The sequence below is a fragment of the Tinamus guttatus genome, unplaced genomic scaffold, assembly GCF_059628265.1.
Source record: "Tinamus guttatus ecotype Peru unplaced genomic scaffold, ASM5962826v1 Tinamus_guttatus_pri_ptg000240l, whole genome shotgun sequence".
Taxonomy (NCBI): Eukaryota; Metazoa; Chordata; class Aves; order Tinamiformes; family Tinamidae; genus Tinamus; species Tinamus guttatus.
In genome coordinates, this window is record NW_028288774.1 from 14,766,493 (window position 1) to 14,788,950 (window position 22,458).

The 22,458-nt window shown below is 40.6% G+C and overlaps 1 protein-coding gene across 1 annotated transcript; it reads right to left on the bottom strand.

The window, feature by feature from the left end:
• Positions 1–22: 22 nt before the first annotated feature.
• On the bottom strand, positions 23–20,542 carry CHKA (choline kinase alpha). The gene is made up of 12 exons (XM_088525910.1): positions 20,187–20,542; positions 16,289–16,400; positions 9,106–9,159; positions 6,592–6,705; positions 5,907–6,040; positions 5,529–5,633; positions 5,106–5,164; positions 3,867–3,954; positions 2,881–2,989; positions 2,321–2,427; positions 2,010–2,091; positions 23–1,277 (listed from the first exon to the last, which is right to left on the bottom strand). The coding sequence occupies exons 1-12, from the start codon at positions 20,534–20,536 to the stop codon at positions 1,218–1,220; spliced, it is 1,374 nt and encodes a 457-aa protein (XP_088382036.1). The 5' UTR covers positions 20,537–20,542; the 3' UTR covers positions 23–1,217.
• Between the last annotated feature and the right edge of the window lie 1,916 nt (positions 20,543–22,458).

The window sequence follows — 22,458 nt, forward strand, 5'->3', positions numbered from 1 at the left end:
TTTGCTGTACAAGTGAAAGGAGTAGACTTAAAAGTTTATTATTTATAATACAGTGTGTTAGAAAGCACAAACAAAGTAAATGGTCAAAATAAACATGTTCCCAAAAAAGTAAAGAAATCTTTAGATGACATGTACACAGATTATAGTCAAGTTTCAATATACACGTTATTGTTCCCCACAAGAGACTCCACTTTACTGGATTGCTGGAACATGAAGGTTGGAGGTACAAGAACAGCACCTCCCAAACCACTTAAGCATTAGTTGGACAGAAAAGCAGTTTCCTGAAGTGTTCTCCACAGTCTTTGGCTCTACTATTCCTTACAGCCATCTACAGTGGCAACACAATCAAGAAGAGATGGGCTCCAATTACAAGTATTGTCAATGCCAATCCAGTTATTAGGGGAGTAGCTAGAGCAATTCAAGGCACTCTTCCCAGTGCTGCCAGCCCACAGATCCCCCCGTTTGGGGCACAGCATAGCAAGAGTCAGTCAGGCTGGGCAATAAAGCATGTTCTTGGTGAAGGATGCTGAATGAACAATTCAAGACAAAGCCCTATAGCATGTCCCGAGTTCATTCATACTTCACTTTACAGGCACACCTGCTTAAGAGACATTCATGTTTATGCAGATAACACTTTAAAGCATGCTGCTTCAACATGCTTACTTGCTTTGTGGTTAAAGTGGTGGTATAACATATCAGCAGCTTTTTGAAGATAGTGTTCACAGAGCATGTTGAACCTAATCTCACAGTAAGATTTTAAGCCTACTTCACAGTTTAACAGTTGTCTCCCTACAGTTGCTTTTCTCCTTCTTATTAGGAGGCAGTGTCTACAATTTATCATCTTTTACAATTGTTCCGCTTACAACATTCACCATTATGTCAAATCCCAGAAAATGTACTCACAGTAACACTGTTTGCTCTGATGCATGTGGTATTGACACTTAATTGTAAGCCTCTCCCGTAATATAAAACACCTTCTAGATTAAAAGGATTTAAAGATATTGCACTGTTGTATTTTTCTTTTGCCTCCCAACCTCATTCCAAATAGTTATGAAACTGTAAACAAATCATTTTTATACAATCTTCAATATTGTACACCTGCCTTCCAAGGAACTGGAAGGCAGTGACCCCTTCGTTACAGATACAGTAGCCTAAGCACAGTGAAAGTTCTGTCCAGCTGCCCTCTTCGTACAGTAACTGACAGGCCACTCCAACATTCACACCTTCAGCTTCCTCTTCTGATCAAAGTATGCATCAAATCTGGACAATGCATATTCCTAGAGAAAAAAGGAATGTTATGAAGTAGTTAACTACATCTGTAACTGTAAATATACCTCAGTTTTCACTTTCATGATGGGAAAGCATAATAAAAGTATTAACTGTGCTACTCTCCTAATCCATCTTCTTGGCGAGTTAAATTAGCTCTTCATTTGGGAAAGGTAATCTCCCCAGAGAGATTTTGCCTCTACAGTTTCCTGAACTGTTTTACAACACTAGAGCTTCTGCCAGAACACCTGAAGAATCTTAACTAAAAGGTCAGACTTTCAGCAGAAAAAAGTGGCTTCTACATTTCCTGTAGGATATCCAGTGTGTCCAAAAGTTACATTACTTAGCAGTATGCTGTCTCAGTAAAAGTCTTAAAACTTTTGCAGTATCAAAAGTTAAGCTGAGCTATTTGAAAAGGTCAGCAAGTTGCCCAGTACAGATGTTTTGCTGAACAATGGATGTCAACATGAAATATATGCACTTTGACTACTGATTTTCCAATTTTGCACTTACTGCAAGTGCTAACTTCCCTTTTGCAGTGTCTTACTGAAAGAGAATCACTTCATAGCTTGCAAGGCAGTCATTCCACTGTGAGGTCTGACACAAAGCTGTTCTTGCTATATAACAAAAGGGGAGAATACCCCAAACCTTTAGGCAGCTATTTCGCTCTCTTTTCCCTGATAAAGCACTATGAGTCATGTGCAAGTATGCATTTAAGTGAAACTATATGTTTAAAAACATACCAGGTAACCAAACTCAATGGACGAAATCTTTGCTTGTATAATAGACCACAGACCCCAGAAGAAGTGTGATGCAAGGGCAAACCTGAAAATTACAAAGCAGTGTATGACATTATGGAAGCAATTCCATATAGTAATTACATTAGGTTCCCCATATTACAAGATTTTGTTTCCTCCATTAGTACTCTCTACAACACATCCAGAACTTTGAATTAGCAGACTTCATCACAGAAATGTATTAGGGGTATCACAATAGAAGTTTCAGGAATATTGGTGGTTCACACTGGCATCAAAAGCACTGGAAGGTAAATTACCTGTTAACTTCTATCATCACTTCTTCTTCCAGTTTGGACTTCTCTTCATTGCTCAGATTTTGAAAGCCATCTTGGAATGCACATAGGTAACTGGAGATGAAATGAAGCTAAAAGGCAAATTATCAAAATAGATTACTCTTGAGCTTAAGACATGTTTATCTCTTTCAAAACAAGTCAGGTCTTCTAATAAATTGCCATTTATTTTATCCAAACAGTGACAGTCCTGGAGTTGGTTAAGGTTACTGGGCATTCTGCTAATTACTTGAAAAGCTCATTTTATGCCTTTTAATATTACAGTGACATTCTGCTATTGCCAACTAATTTCACGGCGGCACTCATTCCAGAACCACTGAACTTTGTTTTTGCTATAGATAGCTAGATGGCACAAAGAATGTATTCTATGCCAAATGGCTGCAATGAAGTCTGTAAGCTTTTTAAAGCAGAGGTAGTCAGGATGAGAAACATTACTTTTAAATTATGGGACACGGTAGTACAAAATAGAAAGGACAGTTAAAATAAAAGCTAGTAGATACAGGTATTAACAACTTCTATGTGCCTACCTGTTGCTTCTTTGAAGGATACTTAAGAAAGCTAGCTTTGAAGAATGGGTACTTCTCATATGTATAATCATACATCCATTCACAGAAGTGATTTCCAATGTCAAATCCTCTAAAAAATTAAAAAAAGAAAGAAAAAAGAAAATGACCAAATTCCTCAGTATTGGCATACTAGCCACCCATTCCTACTTAAGCAAACCTAAAATTGTTAAATTTTAATAGCACAAGGCAGCTGAATATAGCTGACTGCACCTTGTGATAGCAGGGATAGAAAACAGAAAAAAAAGGTAGTAGGGCTGTCAAAGTACCTTACTAAAGCAATTGGTAAACTGCACAGTCAATAGTCAAAACTTCCCCAGCTACATGGAAACAGTAGACTTGGTTTTAAATTAACGCAGACAGAACATTCAAGTATGCATTTAATGCATCTCTAAAAGTATCAACACTGCTACAAACATAGAGGTTATCCTGCTCCAAAGTTTTATGTACCACACTTTTAGATGGACTGGATCTGTTTCAGCTATAAAAACATTTAACTCTTTCAAGGACTCAAAATGTTTAGATCAAACATAATTAGTAAATGACTGAAGAACAGATAGCATTTTTGTTAACCATGTAGTAAAAAAGTAGGATTATTGGTAACATCTGCACATGAGAACTGTTTGAAAGGATCATACAAATAAGTGGGGAAGCAAAGATGCCCTACGTACATAGGTCACCACACATCTCTCTGCTGGAGGAAAAAATGTTGTTTAAGGAAGCATTTGTGCCTCAATAACTCTGGAGGACTAGGAAGCTCCCAAAATTCTGGCCATGCTCTCTGACATGCCTGTGCCCAAAGCCATCATGGACAAACCAGTCTTGATTAGTTACATCATGTTGCCCACCACTAATATAGTTGAATGCAACTCATTAGAATAGACAAATAATTAGCAATCCGACACTTGCTTTCACTGTAGCTTGTTGAATAAAAGGCAGAAATGATTTACCGGTAATTATAGCTGCTGTATTCAAAGTCAATAAGCATCAGCTTTTGTTTTTCCAAATTCTCTCTGCCCTCCAGAAGCAAGACATTACCTAAAAAAGGTTAAGATATTAGGGCATATTCAATAAAGTAACAGGGAAATTGCAGAAGAGCAATGTTGCATGCAAAAAACATTGCTCAGACATCCTAGCCACCCTTTATATCCAAGCAGGCAAGCAGTATGAAAGCTGGATTACAGTTCAACATCTCATTGAAAGTTGAGATCACCAATACAAGCCTTCTGGAGTAAGACCATTTTCAACCCTGCACAAACTGAAAGTTACTTTTGTTCTCCCAAGGGTCCTTCCTTTTTTCCCCCCACTGCCTGCAGCTTTCAGCTAAATCACATGACACTACCAGCCTTAACAGCCCTTGCTGAGCTGTTTTTTTCACTGCTTGAGATTTGAATTATGCAGCACCTCCTGTACCTGCACAGCACTCCTGCTGGTCACAACAGTGGGAATGAGAACCACTCTTTTAATGGTCTTAAGCCTTGGACCGGCCACTTTATTTCAACACACTGCTCACCAGCAGCTCAGATGCTCAGCTGAACAAGCAAGGCAAGCTCCCCTCAGAGAACATGAGACAGCCCTGCACATGGTGCATCCTCCCAGCTCAGCCCAGCTTGCCCTCTACCCTGCAAAAGGGAGCATAAACTGAGCCATACTACCACAAAGCACCATTTTGAGCCCCACTACTTTTGTTGGAGAACTGATTCAGAATAGATGCTGTTCCCTCCATGACTTCTAGGGAATGAAGGGTGAATAAAGCTTCCCTGATGTTTCTTGCCCATGCAAGTTGACTCATACTGTCTAGCCTCCGCTTTTGCTGTTAGCTGTAGCATTTCAGCATCTCTCTTTCAAAAGGGTTAAAAGTCCACCCTGCCCTGCTTGTGTATGCTACAGAAAGCTAGGGGTATGATCCAAAAGGAGACGCCTAGGGCTCCCGTCATCAGCTGGCCTGCACTAACAGAGCCTGTGTGCATGTTATGATGCAATACAGTCTCCATTTGTGTGAAGCATTGCCAAAGCCACTGCATTTTGCTTGGCAACTGTCATGTGCTGGGAGCACGCAGGCAGTTATTTCAGGTCAGCTGCCAGGGCACTACCTTGATTACATGATTACCTGTCAGAGAGCAAACAAGTGATCAGAAAAGGCTTAAAACTGCGTTGCTGAGCAAGGAACTGAAATATTAGCAGCTTACCTTCTTGACAGTCATTGTGGCAAAATACAACTGGCGATGAAGTAGCTTCAAGCATAGCTCTAGAAAACAGCAATATAATCTCTAGTAAGCGACAAAAATCACTATGTTCAGTTCAACTCACAGGTAAACATGGATTTTGCTGGAAGGATTTGAAGTGCTATTCATTTCTAACAAAACTGTGTTCTTAGTTACAAATGCAAGATCAGAACACAAGTTAGATTGCACTGACAGGCAAGTCAACCAAGTGTACCCATTTGTAGTCAGTATGATAGACTCAAGGTTGTTACAGAACCCCTCAAAAATCCCCAAACTAAAATGCACCTTGCAATGCTTTGAAATGGACATATTCATACTAAAACTGTGCAATCCTTAAGATAGTGGTATTGAAAAAATAGACCAGATGTCTTCAGACAACAGACTTACCTTAGATTTTTCATTTCCTGGGGCAGATTGTAACTGAGAAGTTTGTTCAGTTTTCTAGTTTTAGATTCCTTGGTAAACTTAATCCTCAGCACTTGATTTAGGTATCTGTTAGAAACAAAAGCAATCATACCACATTTATGGACAAAAGTACTAAAATATCAATAACACTAAAATGAAGAAAACAATGGCAAAATGGAATGGCAAAAAAGAGCATTTTTCAAGACAAATGTCATGGTCATCAAAGAACTGGAAACAGTTTTTAGCCACAGTGAAAGCCAGCTCTATTCTCAGGCATTCTTATGACGAATGTCTTACTTATCAGGATTACAGCAGGTCACCTTTTTCCATACTTTAAGAGTAATGCATTTAGCAACTTACTTTTCCATTGTTCCAAAAAGCCATTTAGGTTCTTTATTAAATGGCATTTTCATGCCATGAAATCTAGCCATCTTCTCAGCTATTTCAGCAGATATGTCAGGTAAACTGAGTTCTTCTGTACTTAATTTTCTGCTCTGTAACAAAACACAGTATTTTTAAGAGACAGCTAATTGAGAAATATGAATACCACAATAAAATAATATTTTTTCCCATGATTTTACAAAACTTGCCATTTTTGGAAAAGCTGGCTTCACTAGCACAGCTTACTTGGGACTCTCAGTCAATACAATTCGATGTTGAGACCTGAGAAATGATCATATCCCACACTAAGAATATCCTCAAAGACGACAGTATAAGTGTTCAGTATTAAAAGCATTTGCTCTTGTCACTATTAATGGAAAGTGTTACTCAAGAGCTTCCCATGCTATGCTTGGTATCTAACAGGCTTTTTATCTTCATTTATTTGTCTGTCCTACAGCTAAAGAGTTTTTAGAACAGTCTTCCTGGCAAGAGCTTTAATTGGGCTTTCCAACACCCACTATGACTGTATCAAATTACAGCTAGCAGTTACTACAGGCTGCCAAATCTGTCATTCCCAGGCTTTTCTGGGCAGTCCAGAGTCTTGTCATGATCAATTAAAACATCCTACTGTGTGAACCAGTAGCTGTAACTGAGCAGGACTTACGGGAATGAACTCTTCCAGTCGCCCCTGTGGAAAGATTCCATACAGCTTTGGGCCGAGAGCTCTTTCTGCAAGAATGGCAAACATAACACTTTCCAGAACCATGGCTTCTGCTCCCTACAGAAAAATAAAAGTAATTAAAAAAAAAAAAAAAAGAATTGGTGCTTGTTCACAAATTAAGTATTCAAGACCTGAACTGTCTCAAAGAAAAAAGTTGAGGGTTAGATTTAAAAAAGACTCAGCTTTTATTAATCAAATATTCTTGATTGGTAGCAATTTGTATTTAGCATTTGAGAAAAACAAACATTGTGCCTCACAGTTCAAAATTGGGGGAGGAACATGTATGACTTCAGATATTGTTGCTAGAGCCAGCATGAAAGGAAGACTGCAAAAAGCAAACTAGCCTCTCCTCCTCCCTAGCCTGTGGAAACTGCAGATATTTTTCTAAAGCAGTTTATCCTGATTAAGTACAACTCACACTACAAATATTATCCATAGATACTTGAGCAGCCTTTGGAACATGACATCTTAGCTATGCAACTGAACAAGGAATCTGCTTGAAGTGAAAAGTACAGGCTGTCCAAAAGCAGAATGATAATAATATTCGCGTTTAAAGGATCAGACACAGAGCATTCAGACGGCAAAAAAGCTTTAAACTGAGCACAAAAAAGGGTCTCTATTATAATAGATTTGTTCCCTTGGGAATAAACCTCAGTACAGCTCTGTCTTAACACTAACCTAGCCATCTCAGATGCCAAAGTTTCTGCTTTGGTATAATAATATCTGAGGAACCTTTACTGAGTTTCTATTCCATACCACTACTGCTAAGTGTGGGTGGGAAAACATTTCTTATAATGACTATAAATTACTTGAGAAAATCCTAACAGTTATCTAACTTGAGTAAATACACTGTTATCAAACTTGTAAACTAGTAAAATGCATTTTGCCTCCTCTCAGATCACAGCCTACAGGCACTTCAATTTAGACATTTAACTTCAGTTAAGAGTTCACCTATAGTCTGATGACTTTTTTTTTTTTTTTTGAAACAGGACAATGCCTAACTATGTATATCAGTGCCTTCAATATATCATTGACACCACCAAGACAATAGTCCGCTAGTTTTAGGCTCTGAAGCTTTTTTAACTTAGATCTGTTTTAAAATAACAAGCATCAGCACTTGCACTTAATACAAACTTTTGGAGAGAATATGACCACTCACTTGAAGTGAATACTTCATCCCAAATGTTGCATTTGAAACTTAAAGATTGTAAGCAGCCTTGACAAGACTTTTTTGGTATGCTACTCCAATTTAGACAAGGACAGATAAAAACCTTCAATACTTCAACTGGAAGACTGAAGTATATTATCAAATTCACCGTGACAGAAACTTCTGAGTTAATTGGTCCAGAAGTTATAGCACTATGAGATTCATTCCATAAAACAATCTAAGTATTTATCAGAAATTCAAAGCACTGTTTTCAGGGAAGAAATCAGGACAGTTCTGAAGTTCAAAGCCTCACTTCTTGTACTGCAAGTCCTCTGAGTTACTGGAATGAGGGTTGGGTTATATTTTCTTTTACAGCTTCAGAATTTTTTATTTATTTATTTTTAACTGAAAGTTACCCAAAAAACCCACACCACACATGCACACAAACACCACACTCCATTCTCCATCTCTGCACAAAACCATCTTAGTTCAACTGACTGAAGTTGTTCCAGCAAGTTTAACTCAAAGTTCAACAAAACTTCAAAAGCAACAATTCAAGAAGCACAAACCCAGTTTATGCTCAGTTCAGTTCCTGGACACACACACACACAGACTACTATAACTGAGGAGTTTCAGATGGCATTCTCAGAGAACAGGAAATACCAAGGAGAAAAACAGTAGCACTTATCACTCTTAAGTGTACTTTTGTTTCCTCCCAGATGGCAGCCAAAACTATTACGGAATCAAAAGGGGAAGTGCTTGCATAAGGCAAAAAATGCCGGGTTAAAAATCTGAACTACCAAATTTTGTTTTAATGATATTTCATGACAAATTACACTAAACTGACATTATGCTGCGTGAGCAGAAATGGTTGTATAGTTGCTGCAAGCGCTGTGCTAATCAAAAACATATTCATAAGTCTCTCTAGCTCCAGATACTTCAAACTTAAGATTCAAATTATGTAATATAAAATGAGCATGAGAAAGCAGATTAGAGACTCCGCTAAGCTACAGAAAGAAGCCTAGCATCAAGAAAAGCAGTAGTAATATCAGTATCAAGATTGGTAAGAAACCATTAGGGCAGCCTTGGCAGGGGCAAGGTTCCTGTTAACTTCGGATGCTTAAATTTTTCAAAGGTACGCACACATACCCTTACAGCTATGGTTCTCCTATGAGCAAATAGATTATTTTCCTAATTATTCTTTATGGATTCTAAAAATGTAGTCCAGACTCCAAGCTGAGTAGCTACTAGTCTGGGACAAGTCGGGACATTTGCAAAATTCTCTAAGACAAGCAAATTAAATTACTTACTTGCAAGTCATTTTCCTTCTGAGATTGTACAGACCCTCCTTTATTACAGGACCTCTATGAATGAGAAAAAGCAAACACAGTGAGAAGATGAAATTTAGCATGATTCATTTGCAACCACCAGAACAAGGGGAGTAGAAGTGCCAGCTATAATTAACTAGATGACTCAACATTCTCTTGATCTGTGACAGCTACACCACTAGTATCCATCTGACCTCTGACCACAACACTATTTCACTGATTCCAAAACCTTTCAAAAGGATGTGCCATTGAGACTAAGCCACTCCTATAAAAAGTCTGCAAGGAGGGATTCAGGGTTGTTATTTCCTGTTATTTCAAAAAATAGATCTCAATATATTGCAAGTTTAGGGGAACTTTTTTTTTTTTAAATTACAAGTACACTAAGGCCCTCTGACATCTGGGAAAACACTCTTCTTGCAGCCGTAACATGTTAAAGACACTATAGACTACCAACAAGCTTTAGAAGGACTACTAGCAGAGTTGCATTTTGAAGATTGTTAAGCACTTGCTTTTCCTATTACCTCATTTTTCCAAAAGTCTGTAAACTTTCTGTGAACAGATTTTCATTCACATGTAATACACTGCCTAGGTCATTTGAACACATACTGCTGGCTGTAAAAATCCAAGGTTTTCCTGAAATGAACTACCAATGAGACACCTCTAGCTTGCATGAAGAACTGCACTCTACAAGGAAAGCTAACCAACCCATGCACAATGTATTACACTAGGATTGTTAACAGTCTTTATAAAGCAATTTCAGAGTAGTTCTGATATTTGGGAGTATTAGGTACCCTCAGCATCTCAACCCTCAATGGCACATACTTTTAGTAGAGCTACACATTTAAAATTCCAGATGCAATAAAAAAATCTTGTTCCTTAAAGGGTCTTAAGGTAAGGAGAAGAGAAAGCAAGTATTTGCTTAGTGACAGTTTGTGGCTGCTATTTATGCTGCAATTCCACCATTGGCTGTTTAAACCAGGCAAGGTTTAGAGGCCCATAAAGGTAGCCTGTATCTCCACCTTCTAAACGAAAGCATTTGATTCCTAGAACCATGTGCATACCTTTCTGTTCCAAAGCTCTAGCATGTCCAAAACAAGGGTGGAAATACGAACTTAACAATACAATTAAGCAACACGAGCTGCCTTAAGTACCATACAACAAACTAATTCTTTACACAAGCTATACAGTTACAGTATTTCAGAAACTATAGAAAAAGTATAGTTAATATGAATCGATGGTCTTTCAGCAAGTGCTTCCCATTCCACTATGATAGTAAGTTTAAAACAAGACAATATGAGAGCTACTATTAGTTTTTTATTCCTTTCAAGGAAATTAATAAAGTCAAAACACATCCACTAAGGCTATATGTACAACTACACAATAATACTTAAGTCATTTTCAGAGGGCTTCTCTAAACAAGCATGTCCTGCATCAATACCACTTGAATCTTACTGATTTTTCTTGAACAGTCAGAAAGTTACTCACCATCCGGGAGTCTTTCCTGATTAATGGTGCTCTCAGAATGGTTCAGTTCATCAGAAGGTAATCAGATTAGACTTTTCCCTAGAACCTGAACTGGCATCCACCCTCCAAGAGTCATACTGTATAAAGAGGCTAGCCAGTTGAGTGCACCTCAAATCAGTGTTGGAGATATCTTTATGGCATCTACTGTGCCATTAGAAAGAGACAGTTAGGGATATGCACTGCAGAGTCATCAGAAAAGCAGACTTCTGCAGCATCCCTTCCTCTTTTCTGTTCCCTCAGCACAGAACATTGTCAGTGTCAAGAATGAATACCAAAAATTTGTTAAATAACTTGCTGGTATGAATGGAAGCTTGGAGAGGATCAGTCTTCACAAGTGGCCATACTTTCAGCCTAGAATTGGTTAAGTCACCAGTAACCGGGGCCAAGGAGAATATGTGGTAAGGAGGATGTAATTTAAAGTAATAGAAGCTTAAAAGCACAGATGTTAAAGTATTGATGTGCTTATTTTGACAACACGATCCCCTATGAGAACAGTGGTTCAAAATGAAACATCTCATACCATGAGGTATTTGATATGCACATTTAGTTAACAAGCTCTTGTACAAAACAATTAAATCAGTAACCTACATGTTAAAGTGAACTATTGGAGCTTACATCCAATTTTGGGAGATATTTATTTCAACACCTGTGAATACGAGAACAGTTTAAAAACTCCTGGATGTTCTTAAAGTCCTCTACAAATATCAGCTAGAAAAGATACAGGTGCTCTACATCTTTGAGAAGAAGCTATCTTTTAAATTGTTTTGTAGTGCTGTCACATCAGTGTTTTTGTGGGAAGGTTTATTTTCAAAGCAGATTAAGGTCCACTAAAGTTTTAAGCAAGAGTCATCACTGAGGGCAGCTACTGCAGCTGTACAGAAATCAGAAGTTACTTATAGTCTCTACTATAATACACTGATCACTTAAAATTCATTTTAAGACATTGTGTTTTCAGATATGAGATCAAAGTTATAGAACTGAAAGGCATTCTACATTATCTGTTTTGTCATCAAAAGATGACATGGGTTTATATTAGCCAGATGTAGCAGTCTGACAAGGCCCAACCAAGTTACTCATCATTCTCTCCCTAAGGCCCTATATTTATTTCTCTTGTAGCTAGAAGATGAGCTCTGAATCACAATACCCCAAATGAAGCTTGACAGCAGAAATCTGTATAAAGGAAGGAGGAACTTGCCACTTCCCCCCCCCCCCCAAATTAAACATTAGCTCTGTTTGCACATTTAATTTTTGCCTTCTAAGTCCACTTTCCTGCTGAGTTTACTCAGTAGTTTTCAGAGGGGCCTGAAAAAGTACAGCAGTATTTTCGAAACCCAATGATTGACACTGCTACAAGAAACTGCTTGTCAAGTTACCAAAGTTATCTGTGGTTAATCTACAGTGGAAGCTTTTCTCAACTTGGGAAGCTGTTGAAGATACTGATCTGTGAAATGCAAGGTATGGGGAAGGCAATAATGATAATCCAGGAAGGATTTTCTTTCTGCTATGGAAAACTTGCCTTAGAGCACTGATCCACTCTAGACCTCAAGGAACTGAGACTAGTTTACTGAAGCCCTAGGATCTGGGAGAGAAAATTTGCAGTGCAAGTCCTACAAAAGCCACAAGGATATCTCTAATCCTCTTCACTTCAAGTTACCATTCTCTTATGAGGGAGCAGAGGAAAGGAAGGGGAAATATTTTGATATTTTATTATTGCTCTAAACATTCAGATGCACAGACAGTAGCTAGTGCTACTGAAGTCTTATGTTTAAACAATGAAATCCAGCACTAAAGAAAATGAAAGCTGTAGAGAATGCTCCAACTTCCGAGATCTCATACTATACCGTGAATCGTGTCTGTCACCTGGAAACCAGAGTGCTCTAGGCACGATCGCATGGGCAAGCCTGCAGCAGAGAACACATGCATATACAACTAAAGTGGTACATTACCCCCAGAACACCCTTAACGCCACCCAACACAAATATATCCCCGTAAGAGGTGCTTGGTTTCTTTCAAGCCGTCTGCCAGTGCCAGGGATTTGTAGTTACTCCATGCTACAAACAAACATGGACACCAACAATCACAGAAGACGTTGATAATTACAGAAACAACAGCAGTCTGCATTTTATTTAGTTACAAAAAATAAAAGGCAGCAAGGCAGGTATGGAAAAAAAAATTACCACAGAACTGTGGCAACCATAATTATTTGTGTCTGTTCACATGGAAACGGAGACACCAAAGGGGAATATTAGATATACTGGTTTGGTTTTCCTCATTTATAAGCAAGAATTTGTTTTGGCTGTTGCAAAGTAACAGAGCCCCAAGTAAAGCAGAGTTCAAGGTTCTTTTGACATGTGTAAGAATGGGAATCAATACCCAAGTTAACTTTGGATAGGTGAACTTAAGATTTTTTTTCTTAAATGATGCCGGCATATGTTGAAATCCTACTTGCATTTCTAACATGTGAGAAGTTTTAGGTGCTGCGAATTTAAGGCTAGAAATACTACTGTGATCTGTGTGTGAAATCCAATCTTAAAGCCCAAAGATTAAACAGCATATTGTTGGAGAAGCTTTTCTTTCAGTGGATATACACTGATATAGCTAACAGTTTAAGGCATTTTATAATGAGGAAGTTTTACTTTCAATGCTCCCCTTAAATTTTAGTTACTGAACTGGAGCAAAAAACAAGAAAAGCAGAGTAAGGCAATTCCCTTTATCGATGTATGACATATCTGCATTGTGCCTCAAACATTTGAGTTTTAATGTGGTTAGTACTTTAACCTGTCACAAGCACAAATACTTGTCTTAAAAAAAAAAAAATCTGTTCAAGGATATACTCGAGAAGTCCTTGATTTTTAAACAGCCATGCCAGTGAGACCATTCATAATAATGGTCAAGACAGTTCAGTTCATCTCCCCCCAAATACCCCCCACCAAAACATTCATGCACACAAAAAAATTTGCTTAAACATATCAGCTATGACAGAGGAAGGCATAGCGTCTTCCCTGTGTGGCAGCTTAAGCCAACTGGCATGGTTTATACTGGATGAGTTTCATGTACTGACATTTGTGTCTTCCAAGATTCATAATAAGCAAACTGGGGTTATTTTCAAACTGCAAGAGTTCCTTTCAAAGGTGGCTCAAAATCATGGTACCAGTATTATTCATTCTTAAGTTAGTATTTGATATCTATTTTTCACTTCTATGCAAAGTTTCAACTTAAACATCAGGAATGTCTACTTCAATTTGGTGCAGGCTGTTATGGTATTTACAGTAAGGAATACAAGGAGCTGATGTCACTTGTTTTGTGCTCCAATATCAACAGCAAGTAAAATAGGCAAGGGTTAACACATGCTTCAAAGGCTCAAGCAAACAAGTGGCAACTACTAATACCCAGTGGCAGTTAGAAATGATTGGGGATGAAGTCTCAATTTTAGAATAAGGCCTCAATTCTTAAATTACTTAAGCAGTGTCCCTGAATTGCTATAGGGCTTTAAAGATTAGTGACATTACTGAAAGGGAGTAATTTGCCATTCCCTTGGCAAAGATACTGCTTGTGCCACCCAGAAATTAATGAGACTCCTAAGTGAGGTTTTCAAAATACCCCAATAAAAACAGTTTGCTTATGTTTTAGCTTGTATTTAACATATAGGAGATGGAAGAGACAAATGTTGTTGACAGAAATTGTGAACCTCAATGCAATCTGAAAGTTTTACCTTGGGACTTTCTCTGCTTACTTAACCTTTAGTGAACTGCACCAACAAGAGCAGTCATTTCACTGCCACTATGGAAATAAAGGAAGTTAGACATCTCAAAAGATCCTTCAACACCAAGAGTAGACAGGTTAGAAAGTTATGAACACACTTTCAATTTTAAAACCAAATTAGTTATCTGATTTTAGAGCCCAAAATTTTAATTTTGATTTTTTCAGGGAACAGGGGCACAGGAAAGGGAAGTCAAGAAAAAACCTAAGGGAAATAGGAAGGCAACCAAATTCTAGTCTACTAAAAAAAAAAAAAAAAACAGAAAGACTACATTTTGTCACAGCACTTGGGCAGCAGAAGCTCTAGCACTACAGAAGTTTTACAGCCCATTTTCCTACTCAGGCCTTCTATGTATTAAATCAACATTAAAGTCATTCATAATTACAGGTAATTCTTATTACCAAAGGAATCATCTTGAAAAAAGCATTGTATTTCTCATGAACACTGTCTACTTGACTTTCGATTTCTCTTAAGCAAAGGAAAGAGTAAGTTCGAAATAATGAACTTCTACATATTTGTCTTGTTTAAACATTCAAACTTCCCAACAAATATACAGCAAGGTAGCAAAGTGTTCCATGTTATTTCAAACCAGTGGAGTCTTTCACTTATTTGTGGTAAATTTGCTACCGTGGGGAAGTTGATATAATATTTATATATATCTCTCTCTCTAATAAAAGAACATTTAAAAGCCATATAAGGGACATTGTCCAATTAGATTTTGAAAGCAAGTTTAGTCAAGGCAGCAGAAGCAGGAAGACTGGGCTGAAATTTCAAGAGCAGTCAATTTCCTGCAGATATTGGAGTTCTTGCAGTTATTCTAAGTGTTTTAAAAATATCACAAATTAATGGACAATAAAAACAGATTCTAAGTCAAATAGAAGCAATTGCCAACATCCAAGCAATTTTATGAAGTGGTCATTTTTCATAAGGTAAAATACTCCTACATTAGGGCAATTCTTTGCGCTACAGTCAATGTCTAGCCATGTAGGGTAAGAGAAGATCTGTTAAACAGCTGTACAGCAACAGCTTGTAAGCTTAAAAAGACACTTTTACAAAACATTCTGGATATTAAAGTTTAGAATTTGAAACATTTGCCAATCACTTAAGGTTTGACAAATTGCAATTAACATTTTACTTTTTTTTTTTTTAACTGACCAATACAAGGAAAAGGACCTCTGGCAGAGCGTTTAGCTCTTCCAGTGTTAAGATCTTAACAGTTCTGGAAGAGTCCTAGCAACTCCAGAATTGTTAAGACTCGATGCCAGCTACAAGGCATATTTCATGCTCTGTAAAGACATGTTTTGGAATGAAATGGCTGTCTAATATTGGATGTTTGCACTTCATCTTATTTACTGTAGATATTTTTTTCTGATAATGATTACACAAAAAAATCCATGAAGTCTCTAATAAAATGCCTGAGCACTGTATGAAGTACTTTTAACAAAAGCTTCAACATTAGTCTCAGAAGGATTCGTAAGTGATACCAAGCTTAATATTTTAAGTGGTTTAGTCTTGCATTCTTGCTAGTTATGCCAGAGTCCTACATACTGTACAGAAGCAAGTTTTAATAACTATTCTGGAGCACCACAGTCCAAACTTAACACATAAACAAAACATTACTGATCAAATGGACAGCAAATGAGCCTTCAGCTGATACACGCCAGTCAGGATCTGTGTGGAAAGGAGTGTAAGTTCTAAACAATAACAAACTACAAGAAAGAACTATCTTAACCTAAAAGTCTACCCCACTACCACTAAGACACATTTCCAAGTGAATAGAGCAGCACAAACTTACAGCATGTCACAGAAGTAGATCTCCAAACATATTATGATTTAAGCTACTGGAAACCCTCCCACTCCCAAAGCACTGTGCATACTCACCATCTGCAGGATTGCACCGTATAAGCGCAGGAGAACTTTTCGTGGTTCATCTGCAACCGTCTCAGTGGTGTCAGGTAGCGAGCACTGAAACAACATGTTGCTGAGGCCACCTCTGAGAAGGCAATGATAATGTTCTTTAGATTAGAAGATGCATGCTCTGTCAAATTAGCTAAAACTGCATTTATATATTTCATGTCCACTTATTGTAAATGATTAGATCAAAATAGCACTGATAATGCTTGGACTACAAAAAGTAATTTCTACCAAGGAAAAAATGAGAGCAGATGCACCCGAGTTACATTTTCCCATCACTAGCTCAGCAACAAGCATCGCACTTGCCTGGTATCTCTTCAGTGGGCAAGACAGGTACAACTGACCAAAACATATCCTGAAACTGATTGTTTGGCAAGGGGAACATCCTGAAACTGATCATTTGGCAAGGGGGGCATCCTGGAATTTACTTTCCAATTCAGAAACATAAGTGAGCAGCACGTAAAACTTATTTCTGCTCATAAGGTTGAGACACAACTGAGAAACTTGACCAAGTTCCTACTAAAGTCTTGTCAGATAGACTTATGGTACAACACATAAGCAGGAAAACAGCAAAACATGCTTAACACCTCTTGCAGTGAGGCTCATCTTAACTAGCAAAATGCAATTTTAGACTCACCACCTTCATGTTTCATATTCCAGTTTGGACTGGAGCCCCTGTGCTAATATAATAACTTAACAAATCAAGAAAAGGATCCACTTGAAATTAAGAAATTCCTCAGAGAGCCACTGGCTATTATGTAAAATAAAATTAAAACATACCCTAAGAGTACACATTCTCAAAATACTAAGCTATACCATATTATCATACTTATCCCCATCCATTTCTCATGTTATCCCATTTACTAAGCTCTTGATAAGCTTATTAGAGTTCCCCTTACTTGGTATTACTATCCTTCATTTGCAGTCCTATCAATATTACTGCTAAAAATCAAGAGTTTTCTTCTGCAAGCACTGTTAAAAAAAAATCCCAACTGCAGGACTAATTAGATCCGTAACAGCTCAGTAAAAATAAGTTTCAAAGGTAAAGATTAAAGCAAGACTAATTTTAGGCATTGGTTATACACAAGATAAAGCCCTAAGTTTGAATTAATATCAGGTTTCACTGGGGTCACAGCTGGGAAGACTTTACTATTTAACCATAAAACATACACCACAGCATCACCATGGAAGTCATACTTATACTACCATTCTTTGGTTTAAAAAATAAATTTTTAAATCAGAACAACTTAAAAGATTTGATTATTTATTCAGTAAGACCAAAATCATCCTCAAAAATGTTACCAAGCAGAACAAACTAGGGAGCCCTAGTGTTTCAATTCTTCAGGAATTATACAAGTATGTTAGCTTTCCATATAATTACTGTTTTACTATTGTTTCTTGGCAGGAAAAAGTGAGGCAGCATGTTAGTATTCTTGGGTTAACACAGTAGAATATACTAGAGAAACTAACATGGCTAACTTCAAGTAGCTCTGTTAAGAAAACAGTTTTCTTGACCTATGTTTTCTTTACATTTTTTTATAGTTCTTCCATATCCTTCTTCCTTGTACTTGATACATTCATTAACAATTTCCTCTTTCTGTCCTGCAGTATAGCTTTTCCTCTATTGATGCTGCTTCTACCATACGAAAAAAGTACTGAAACCTGCTTCACTTGCAAAGCAGAAACGCAAATCAGTAGTATTCAAAAAACGGTCTCATCATTAAGAATAGACACCTTTCAAGACAAGATATAATCCAAGTATAGTAACCAGCAGTAGTAAAGGAACGAGATCGTATAGATTAAAAAGCTGATTTTTTAATCTGTAGTATGCTACTTTCTCAACTCATTGCAGTAATTCCAGGATTTAAACAACCTCTGACATTCCTTGCCTTCACAAACTATCTAGTACTTCATAATGCCCAGGTGAGCTTTGATTCCAGGAAGCCATGAGATCTCCACATGGCTAAAATACAGCTCTTGGTCCTAACCTGGCACTCGTATCTGTTTTTTCAAATAATTTTCTGTTTTTCTTTTTTTTTCTTTTTTTTTCTTTTTTTCTCCTTACAAACCACCAGGGAAAGTAAAGATTTTCTGCAGTAGAGAAGAGAGGAAAAACAAACAAACAGACAACAAAAAGCAGCTCTCTGACCTACATTTATTTACTGGGAGACGCTACATAGAAAAATCAGGTTGACCTATGGATTCAGAGCCAATGAGAGAGGAGGAATAATCAAGAAAAAAAGGTAAAATAGCAGCTGCAAAGTGAGCTCAAAAAAGCAGACAGGAGAACCAGGTGGCCTGGCAGACAGCCAAACAATGATGTTAAGAGACAAGAGGTACCAACTAACTTTGAACCATGAAGGTGAACAGGTAGAGAAAGAAAACCAGAACAGATGGAAAGGATATCAACTGCACAGCAAAAACGGGCTATTCAGAGACGGTCATTAAGATGGGATGGTTTTACCAGCTACACTTCTGGTGCTAAACTGACATTTTTGAAGTCTTTGCTCTAGAATTTCGTTAAGTACAAATATGTAAAGAATAGGAAACCTAAGCAGCCTAAATTCGCTTTGAATCTCGTAAAAATATTTTGGTTTCTTAAAGACAAGCCCAGTCTGTGCGGAATGTATGAAAGCTCAGAAACCTTCCCCCCAGCAGGAGCACCTCATTTTGGCTCAACTCCATTACACAAGGGTTTAACTATGGTTTTATGCACTTGAGACTTTTAAAAGTTATCTCTAATCAGCATAATTCATACAGAAGGCCAGTGAAGATATTGCACCCTATATAGGTCAACATACTCAGCAGCTTGTTAAGGGTCAAGGGAGCATATCTCATCTGTACACAGATAAAGCTATCAGTTAAATATCAACTACTAGAAATATTGAAGGGAAGCCCTTCCAAGGAGTCACCTATTTTAAATGCTGTCCATAGCTTTCCCAAAACCAGAGCAGCAGTAGTTTGATTTGCCTACATTTGTGTTTCCTTAGCTGGGAATCCATGTCTTGGCTCTGCAAGGAAAGTCCAGACGTCTTCAACCTATGAAATACTACCTAACAGTGGTGTTCAGACATGATATGCACTAGTACAGACAAACCAGCTATGCTGGTTTTACACCTGATTTTGGTGGTCTGAGAGTAGCTTCACACTGTGTTATCTCTCAGTGAAAGCATCAGAGATGAAGCTCTTGTGCAAAAGTCAGCCAGTAAGGTGCAGCACACTGATTTTCACCCCATCTGCTCTTCCTCCCAACCCAGAAACTATCAAGCCATTTTGAACGGGGATCTCAAACAAAGTTTTCAAGAGATGCAGAAATAACTGTCCTAGAAGGTAGTATTTCATAAAATAAGTCAGTGGTGCACGGTGATGAAGAGAGAATTAAGCAAGTTAGATTATACAAATACAGTCAAACTCGCCTATTCAACCTCCTTGTCCCTTCACAAGCTTATAAACCCTCTGAGCAGAAACAAGAAAGCAAGCAAGCTCGCAGCTTTCAATGAGAAAGTCATTCCTATTCCAAAAAGAAAAAAGAAGGCGCGCTGAGTCACCGGCACTTGTCACCAGCGGGGATTCACCGCGCCGGGACGCCCCTTCAGCGGCCGGCTCGCCAAGCTGGGAAAGGCCAGGAAAGCACCGGCAGAGGCCGGCCCCGCTTCCAGCCGGGGGCCCCGCAGGCAGCGCCGCGCGCCCGCACGCTCCGCCGCTCTTCCCGGCGCTGCCGTCGCGCTGCGGCACCCGCGGCTGCCTTTGCCGCAGCGAGCGCCGGGCGCAGCCGGCTGCACCACCACGCGAGGAATAGGGGAATTCCTTAAAGGAAAGAAAAAGAAACTGAGCCCTCCCTCCCGCCCGCAGCCCCGGCGCTGACCTGATGGGGCTGATGCGCAGCTGCTCCTCCCGCAGCGCCCGCCAGGCCCCGGGCAGGAACTCCTTGCACCACAGATACGCCTTGCGCCGCGTGCGGGCGTCCAGCGGCGGCTCCTCCTCGGCCACCGGCGGCGGCAGCAGCAGCGGGGAAGGCGGGATCATGGCGCCCCCACCTCTGCCCGCCGCCGCCAGCTCTTTCCCCTCGGGCTCGGCCAGCGGGGATGGCGGCGAGGGGGGCTGCCCGGCGGCGGGGAGGACGACGCCGCCGCCCCCGCCCGAGCCGGGGCTGCAGCCCAGGAGCAGCCCAAGCGGGGAGGGCTCGTTCTCGCCGTTACAGAACTTGGTCTTCATGGCGCGCGGGGGGCCGGCGGTAACGTCAAGGGGCGCGAGGCAGAGGGGGGCGGCGGCCGTTAAGGAACGCGACGCACGCGGCCCTCCGCCACCAGCGCCAGCCGCGAGTGAGGCGCGCGCCGCCCGCCGGCCCCCCTTTATAAGCGGCGCGGCACGCGGGCCCGCTCGCCTCACGCTCTCGTCCTCTGCCCTGATTGGCCGCCGGCTCCCTCCCCGCCCCGCCCCTCGGGGACCGGGAGGGGGCTCGCGCGCGGCTCCAGCCTCCCGCGGCACCGCGCCATTGGTGCGCGGCGGGGCACGAGGCGTCCGCTCGCAACGTCACAGCCGCGGGGGCGGGGGAAGAACGGGCGCGGAGCGCGCCCATTGGCTGCGCCCCTCGTTGCCCTGGTGACCGGCGCGCGCAGCGCCGGGGGCACCACCGGCGAGGTGCCCCCCCCCCCAAAGGCGGAAGGGGCGCGCGCCCCCGCGGGCCGGCCCTGAGGGGGAGGCGGAAGGTCGCGCGCGGCGCCGCGCGCGTCGCGGCCTCGGGGCTTCGAGGCAGCCTCTACCCGGCCGAAGGGGCCTCCTCGCGAGGCCCGGCACGAGTGACCTGTCCCCGAAGTATCCGAGCCATGTCCGCGCTGTGCAAAGTGCGTTACAACAGCCAGGAATATGTTTATTTAGAGTCCGTTACGGAAAGATATTGAGTCACTCGATTGCCATTTCTGGGGGCTGATTCATCCCCGTGTGGTAAAGTGGCTTCTGGCAGCTCGGGAAAAAACATACCTGAACAGCAAAGTAATGTACAAGAAGGAGAATGGCTGGCACACGCAGCCTTCTCACAGCTCGGTTAGCTTTGGTGGGGATGTTCTGCTCCCGTTCCCAGCAAGGCCGCGGCTGCCGGGCTGCGGCACGTGAGGGATGCCGGAGCAGAGGTGTCGGAGCCGGCTGGAAGGAGCCGCCGCTTCGCAGGCCACGCTGCAGCCCCAAGGGCTGGGAACGTTGCCCAATAGGTAGTATCACCTCATCATAAACGAGCAGTAAATGCATAAACCACCTTCAATCTTTGCCCTCGCACGCTTTTTTTTTTCCTCTCTCTTTTTTTTTTTTTCCCTCCACGTTATCTTTCCCTTGCTGGTCTTCTACATTATATATGGGTACTCTGTGGGCTCTTCTAATAATAATCCCTGCAATAACAGCAACTATTATTGAAGGTGGGTTGTGAGGGAGTTCCCAACATGCTCCTTCCCTCCTCTCCCCCTCCCTCCATAAATATTTCACTGCATAGGCTGCTCCCTCTCTCCATCTGTGCGTTTCACTTTGGCACTCCAGGGCTGGAAAACTCCCAAGTTATCCAAGGACTTTTTGAGAAGCAGCAGGGAAGTTCCAGGTCTGGCATCACAACTGCTTTGCACTGGCATATTGGCTTTTAGCACAACTGAAATGGTCATGGCTGAGGCAGACCTGACCCTGGTTTGCAGAAAGGGGAAGGTAGGGGTTAGGATGCCAAACTGGAACAGGAGAGACACACGTGTCCTTTTCTCCCCTTTCTCGCCTTAGCTTTTCATTTGTAAAATGCTTCAGCTTTTCATTTGCAAAATAGCTTTTCATTTGCAAAATTTGCCACATTAAACCTTCAATGGAAGGAGCACAAACTTCCAACGCAGTTCCACCTGTTAGGAAGACTGAGAATTGTTCCAGGTTAGAGTATTGCAGCATTATACCTACCTAGACCATCTGAGAGCTGCAGCTTGGGATGAGACTCCAGAAGGGCCCAAAGCTGTTGGCTGATGTGTTGGTGCATTAAGCAGCCACAAAACATGTTTTCCCACATGGGCATTTGAACAGGAAAAAATTCCAAGCTGTGACCTCCTCCCCCACTCCCATCCCGCACAAATATTTAGCGTTTCAAGGAGAGTAAGCCAGGGAGTTTGCAATTGGTT